The sequence below is a fragment of the Lynx canadensis genome, chromosome D4 (genome assembly GCF_007474595.2).
Source record: "Lynx canadensis isolate LIC74 chromosome D4, mLynCan4.pri.v2, whole genome shotgun sequence".
In the NCBI taxonomy this organism is placed as follows: Eukaryota; Metazoa; Chordata; class Mammalia; order Carnivora; family Felidae; genus Lynx; species Lynx canadensis.
The window spans coordinates 10,010,898-10,017,862 of NC_044315.2; the positions used below are offsets into that span (position 1 = coordinate 10,010,898).

The 6,965-nt window shown below is 50.3% G+C and overlaps 1 protein-coding gene across 2 annotated transcripts; it reads right to left on the reverse strand.

Moving 5' to 3' along the window:
• Positions 1–221: 221 nt before the first annotated feature.
• DMRT2 (doublesex and mab-3 related transcription factor 2) lies at positions 222–5,836 on the reverse strand. 2 transcript variants are annotated; one of them, XM_030294424.1, is made up of 3 exons: positions 5,315–5,836; positions 3,662–3,764; positions 222–1,569 (listed from the first exon to the last, which is right to left on the reverse strand). In XM_030294424.1, the coding sequence occupies exons 1-3, from the start codon at positions 5,834–5,836 to the stop codon at positions 512–514; spliced, it is 1,683 nt and encodes a 560-aa protein (XP_030150284.1). In that variant the 3' UTR covers positions 222–511. The 2 variants fall into 2 exon arrangements, with proteins under 2 accessions (XP_030150284.1, XP_032451459.1); XM_032595568.1 differs by having other exon boundaries at positions 1,507–2,048.
• Positions 5,837–6,965: the final 1,129 nt, after the last annotated feature.

Consider the following 6,965-nt stretch of genomic DNA (forward strand, 5'->3'; position numbering starts at 1 on the left):
TGTTCTCTGTAAAGCTATTTTTGCCTCAATCTTGAATAGAAAAATTTACCCATCCTCCAAAATGCAAAACTAAGGCATTGTAAGGCACTTCCCATGATCCCCACTGACCATTAAGAGCACTTGAAAATACACCAAATCCTAGAAAAATAAAGAAAACATTTCACAGACACTAGTTTTTCACCTAGACAAGGACAGCTAGGTACTTCTGCAAACACTGGGTCTTTTCAGAAGACAGTGTCAACTTTATTGCTTTTTGAAATGCTGTGTAAAGCATGGAACTTTACAGTTTGCACATAAGCAATTTCCATCTTTAAGTTTAAATATATTTATGTGGTGAGAAAAAGTACATGCATATGAATATATATAATTTTTTTAAATCATCCCCATTTACATTAGAAATTTCTTTATACAAACATGTGAACCCTTCTTCTTAAAAAAGAAAAAAAAAATTAGCCACTGGTAGGAACCCTCCAAGATGGCAGAAAATCCAGCTTTCTGTGTAAGCAGCCTTTCACTGAGAGACGTGAGTGATGGCAGATGAAGGCCTCTTCAGAATAGACTCGACAGAAAATGACAGGGGTTCATTCACAGAGAGTTTTGTTCCAACTTGCTTGGCGACGAAAAGGTCTTTCGCGTATCTATCTATTGTAAACGTGTACTTCTGGTTCTCCTTGACTAAACACTCTCTGGGCTTCTTAGGGGCGTCTTCAAAGGCCCCTTTGACAAATGGCGTTTTCAGCTCAGGGCCTGATGTGTCATTAAGAGTTTGCTGGAATAATGAATGGAATGGATTATGTTTAAGTGGCACAGGGTGCCTGGTGCTTTCTTTGCTGATCTTGGTTAAGACGTGCCCTTGAGCCGCCAGGGAGTCCGTGTCAACAATGGGAGAGAAATTCCGTTGGGGTGGGGAGAACGCAGACCTCTCAGGGACAGCCTGGTGACCGTGAAGGTCACTTCTGGAGGTCTGGACCTCTGCAGCATGAGGCGACACCAGCGAGCCTTCTAGTTTGGGTGGTACCATGTCGTGCTCTGCGACAAGGCCATCCTGGACTCGCACTCCCTTCAAGTCCCAGCTGGCCCCGGGTTTCAGGGCTTGAACCGAGGTGGTGGTGTTTAGCAGGCATTGCTGATACAGAAGAGTGTCACTAATGGGGCCACACTTGGGCCAAACTAAAAATCTTGAGGACAAGGGATACTGTCTGTAAGTCGTAGCCACGCTGACGTTGGAAGAGATGAGTTCCATATTCCCAGAGCCTGAATACTGCATGGTTAGATCAAGGCAGGTGGGCAAAAAATTGCAGAAGTCTTTGTTTGGAGGCTCCACTGGGGAGGGGCTATAGGCACTTTTGTAGGAGTTATATTCAGGTCCGTGCACCATACGGTTGGGCAGGAACAAGGCAGCAGCTTGGGAAGCTTCCAGCATCTCCCTCTCTTTATATTCTCTCTCCAGCATAATGTTCTCCAACTCTTTATCAGCAAAGGCTCGCCTTTTCCTCATCCGGTCACTTACCGGGGGAGGTAGGGGTAAGCTCCCTCCCACATAAGTCTCTGCTGGAATTGGGCGGTAGCCTAAAATAAGCAAGCATTGCACAGGAAAGAGATTAACAACTAGGGAAGAAAATTCCGGAAACCCAGAAGGTAACAGAGACACTGCAAATGGGCAGGACAAGAACAAGAACAATTTACAGTTCTAAAACACTAATGTTTTACACAGAAAACAAAAGTATAGGTTCAAGTGAAAAGAGTTCTCTTTGGGGAGCAGGAGATCCAGATTGTAACTTTTTGTTATTGTTGTTTTTGCCATTACAGGTTTGTTTGTTTACCTTTACAGGCACACTTCACTGGCTGAAAGTTTAATCTACTTCCCAGGCTCCTACATATTAAGAGACAAGTCTGCTCATCTTGCTTCAGTCAATGCTTTATTACTATCCGTGTCATCTTTTTCCATTATCAAAAAAGATATCTATACCTAAAGCTGATGGCATTGTTATTTTCTAAAGACGGTTCATTATGGACATTGTTACAGGTGGAGAATAATCCAAGGAGAACTAGAAAAAAGAGAAAGTGACAGCAGATTAGTGAGGAGAAAAACAGAAAAGACTAAGGAAACAGGGAAGCACAGAAAATTGAAAAGAGCTGTTAACTAGTCAAACAGATTCTGCAGAGAACAATTTAACCAGCCCCCTCCCCCAGACTTGCAGTAAAAACAAACAAAACTAAAGGCAGGAGAGGAGATCAGCCTCTCTATTGAAAATAACTGATCTAAAACATTTCTCCCAATCATGTTGGCCAGTTACCAAAATGGTTGAGCAGACAATCATTACAGTATAAACTCATTGCACATTTCACGAGCAAGGGCAGAGATTTTACAAACCTAAGATTAGCACGGCATAAATAGAATTCCTAGTAGCATGAAATGCTTTGAGTATTTCACTATCCCCAAGCACTCAGTACTAGCAAATTTGTTTGAAGGATCCATTGTGACAAGCCCAACGCCCTCATTTGCAAATAAAATAAAATGTGAAAATTAGTGTTTCTATTTCTAAGGGAAGTTTTTGCCAGGAAGTTATTTACTTGAATTTACTATTCCATTTTGCCCTCCCACTTCTCAAGTCGTTTTGGCACCTTTTCAATTTATCCGTGCTGTGCTGTCCCTACGGCTATAAATCTGTTTACCCAGTTTGCAACCAAATTCATTTTTAACGCACGCGAAACCATTCTAAGATCAGAAGTATACAGCACAGGATTAACACACGAACAAACTCTACAACCTGTCTAGAACCAACTCAATTAGAAGCCACATGAGAAAAAACAGAATGCAAATATCTACTTAAAAAAAAACAAACTGCTTTTCAACCTGAATCTTATGAAGGAGGAGTGATACAACAAATACAAACTTTCCTTTATTTAAATGGTGAAGGGTGATCAATATATTGTTTATCAGAGCCATAAATCCCATCCCCAAAGAGAGCTGCTTTTAAAAATCAGCAATATTTTAAGTAAAATTAATGTATCCCCAAGCATTAGAGAAAGTGAAAACTTGGTAGAGAGAATTCACGCCGTTCAAATTCAAATTCAACCTCCACTTCTCTTGTTTGATTCAAAACCTTTTCCAGATTCTACAATCTTGACGGTTAGAAATAAGAAACAGTAAACGGAGAAATAAGAAATAGTAAACTGATGTAGCTAATCCAGGGAGGAATACAGTATAGCGAAAAAGAGTGGTATTAGATGATGCATCAGTCGGACTAGAGGACTTTATTGGCGTGGGTAGCTGTTCAGCTCCTCACTTGACTTACTTCAGCTACAATTGCACCCAAAGAATTTGTTCTTAATTTATTTCCTTGCTCCGTCCATGATCTGGTGGCATGCCCTCACACTAGGGCCAATTTCAAATGCACTCCACGTTAACCCCTTACCTATTAAGCAGACTACAACTATTATGCGGACAACAAAATTACCGGTGACAGAAACCTCGAGAGGTATGTGAGATCCATTTCCCCACACCCTGATTTCCTCCCTAAAGCAAAACTTCCTAATACAAAGTACCCTCCCCTCAGAGTGCTCCTTCACAGGTTAATAAAAATGCCATATGTGTGAATAATGAGAAGCCCTCAGAACTTGGTTTAAAAGGCTAAAGGATAATTCTGCATTGCTTTACCTTCTAAAATGCTTTTGGCCAGCAAACTGGGTGCCCTGACTTGCCTCTGATACACGGCTTTGCGCTCGAAATTATTCTGTTTCCCGGAAAGCCCCTTCTTGTCCTGTAAACACAAGAAACATAATCAACAATGCCCCACAAGAAAGAGAAGGAAGGGGCATCAGCAACCCTCCCCGGTCTAAATGTATTTATTTTCCCATCCCATGTAAAAAGAATTCTCAACAAATTCACATCAGCACCCCTTAATTCCGGGGCAACAAACTACTTCAGTTGACAGGCAGTAGAGGAGATTTTCTCTGTGGCCACTTCGCTAGAGTCACTCCAGATTCATCCCACAGCTAGAAGCTGGAGGACATCCCACAGTCAAGATCGTAGGAGCCAGGCCCTGAAGGAGAGCTGCGGGGGACAGCTGTGTCCGGGGCACGCAGAGGTAGGGCCAAAGGTGTCCGTGGCCTGCCACTGAGCAATGAGGTGAAGCTGGTTTCTTCTGGCAGTAAGGCAAGTGGAATGGGGTACAAGGGGTCGAGAGAGAGCTATGAGGGAACCTGTCTCTCACACTCTCCCGGGTCTGGCCAAAAACAGGGGGAGCCTGGGATACATGAAGGCAAAAACAAAAACCTCAGCAGCCACCTGGGGCAAGGGACAAGGGGAAACCCAACTTTGCTCCCTATGTCACCTCCTGGTTGGTGGGATTCTGGGTCCTTCTATGCCTGAGTCCAGCCCTGAATGCCCAGGGACCCTTGAGGGATGTAGCAGCCCTAGGTGCCAAACGCCTCACTCTGGAGGAGGCCCAGCCCAGGGCCAAGGCCACCTCGGTCATCCAGAGCACTCTCCAGGGCCCTCAGAAAGGTTTCCATCAGGGTCACTGCCTCCGATGAGGATGTGAACCCCTCCCCAGTCCCTCCTAGAGAAAACGTAAAAGCAAAAATCTTCCCAGGCCCTGAGTCTGTAAGGGGTGGGGGGGAACCCCGAAGCTTCCCTGGCTCTGAGCTCTCCCAAATGCAGGAACACATGGACACAGGAAATCCAAAGGTCAAGAAAAGCCTCACCCTTAAAGAAACCGCTGGCTCTCCTCACAGCTGGAGCCCCCCGGTGGGAGGCACCAGGGACCCCTCCACCGGCCCCTTAGCTTAAATCAGAAGCTGGCTTCAGGACCTTGGGCTTCGGGCACCTAACTTCCCACGCCAGCCTCGGTCTCATCTGTAAAATGGGCGGCACTTTCTGCCTCTCCCTTTGACAGTGGAAGCTGCGCGGTTCTTTTTCGAGAACAGCACCAGTAACACAGCGACTGCAGCCACCACTGTCCTCCCCCTGCTCCCCAACACCACCAAAATAAACACGTAAAAAACAGAATATCTTTCCCCAAAACCTCCCAGACCACTCTCAAGGCCTTTCTGCCTGCTTTTAAAATTACAAAATCTTTTTGGTCAAGTTCCCCGGCGATGCCCGCGGCTGCCTCCCTGCCCCGACCCCCCCAGGCCACCGGGACCAGAGAAGCGTCTTCACCACCCGCCCCCCCCCCCCAGAAGCGCCACGCGCCGCGGCCCTCCGCCGGGCGGGGGGAAGAGGGCTGCCCGTCCCTTCCCACGCCCGACCCCCACGGCGGCCCGGACGTCCCCGCGAGGCGCGACCCCGGGCCCGGCGGGTACGCACCTCGGTGGCCTGCTGCCTCCGGAGCGCCACCTGGGCGGCCATGACGCGCTGGCGCTCCACCACCAGCAGGCAGTTGGCGCACTGGCAGTCGCGCCAGCGGCAGAAGCGCTTGTGGCCCTTGAGGCAGGACACCACGCCGTGGTTGCGGCAGCGCGCGCACTTGGGCGTGCGGCTGAGCTTGCGCGGCTCCGCGCCGCCGCCCGCGTTCGCGCCGCGCTCCGGGGGTCCGGCCGGCGCCGGCGAGGCCTGCGGCGCGGGGGTCGGCCCCCGCGGCGCTCCCCGCTGCTGCTCCGGCCGGCCCTGCACCCCCGGGGAAGCGCCCGCCTCCAGGCCGTCGCCCTCATCTTCCGCGTCGTCGTCCTCGTCCTCGTCCTCGTCGTCCTCGCCGTCCCCGTCGGCCGACGGCGGGCTGGGCCCGGGCGGCGTAGGCGGCGGCGGCCCGCGGCCGTCCTCCTCCAGCTCCAGGCTCTCCACGTCGATCTCCCAGTCCCCGGCCGCCGGGCCCGCGGGCCGGTCGGCCATGGCGCGCGGCGCGGCGCTCGGGCTCCGGCCTACGCTCAGTCTCCCGCGCCCTGGTGGGGGGGAGGGGGGGACACGAAAAGACCCGAAGACGCACCAACCACCGTCAGGCACCGACCCCCGGGCCTTGAGCCCAGAGTTCCTGGTCTAGGGCCTCTGGCCCTTGGAGGAGCCCTGTTCTCTTCACGTCCCTCACATCCACACCACACTGCGTTTCTTGTACCTTTAGGGCCCCCAGAAATTCCCAACTCAACAAGGTTTCTATCTTAACTGATTCTAAGTGCTCTAGGAGCACCTGATCTTTAACCACAGACCTCTCTGCCTCTTTACACCAGCTTTCGGGACAAGTCCCGGGGTAACGCACGGATCACACACACAAAAGTATTGTGTCCAACTGGGCCGACCTAGGCCACTTGTCAGGCTTCCCCATAGCCAACTACTAGGGCCATGATGAATATGAAACTATCGGTGGGAGAGTTACTTTCCTTTGGATCACAAGGGGCCCCTTCAGACCCAGCGAAGTACCATTCTGTGCCTCTCAAATGCCTCATCCTCTTACACCACTACAGGGACCCTCTTTTGAGCTTGGAGAGGTCCTTTTACGCCCCCCACCCCTAGCAAATAGTCAACTCAAACCCAAAAAATGTTCTTCTGTCAGAGACCCATAAGGACACCGCGCAAGGAGCTGCAGATGCCCTTCCAACATCAATAATGCTTGAGCCTCGCACGGCTGAGCTGCGCGGTCTCCATATACATCGGGCATGGTTTGCACTTTAAGGCAAGACATCCAGATAAAATAGAAAAGATAAGGAACGGCGATTTTGCCCTCCCTGACACCCGGAGCGACATCACAGCACTCACCAAGACTCTGAGGCCCGAGCTAGCAGCCGAGGCAAAAGATATCCAGCTTTAGGACCTGGCTCTTGGGCTGCTGGCTGTGCTTGCAAATACAAATCAGGGTCGCCACACCCTGCCACGAAATCGGGGGCTGACAGCTGGAGGCTCAGAGCCCAGTGGACGGGGAGTACGGGGGATGGGTGGAGAAGATGAATCAAGTCCTCAGCAGCCTCGCCCCGCACATCCCGGACTCCGCAAAGTTCTAATCGGTCCTTGGCAGCCCCGAGCGCTTCAC

Bases quoted from the DNA above. Each gene is read 5' to 3' on its own strand.
- DMRT2 (XM_030294424.1), bottom strand. From the start codon at position 5,836: ATGGCCGACCGGCCCGCGGGCCCGGCGGCCGGGGACTGGGAGATCGAC. The intron at 3,765-5,314 runs GTGCGTACCCGC...TTGTGTTTACAG, and splicing joins GGAGGCAGCAGGCCACCGAG to GACAAGAAGGGGCTTTCCGG. The intron at 1,570-3,661 runs GTAAAGCAATGC...TGCTTATTTTAG, and splicing joins GGCCAAAAGCATTTTAGAAG to GCTACCGCCCAATTCCAGCA.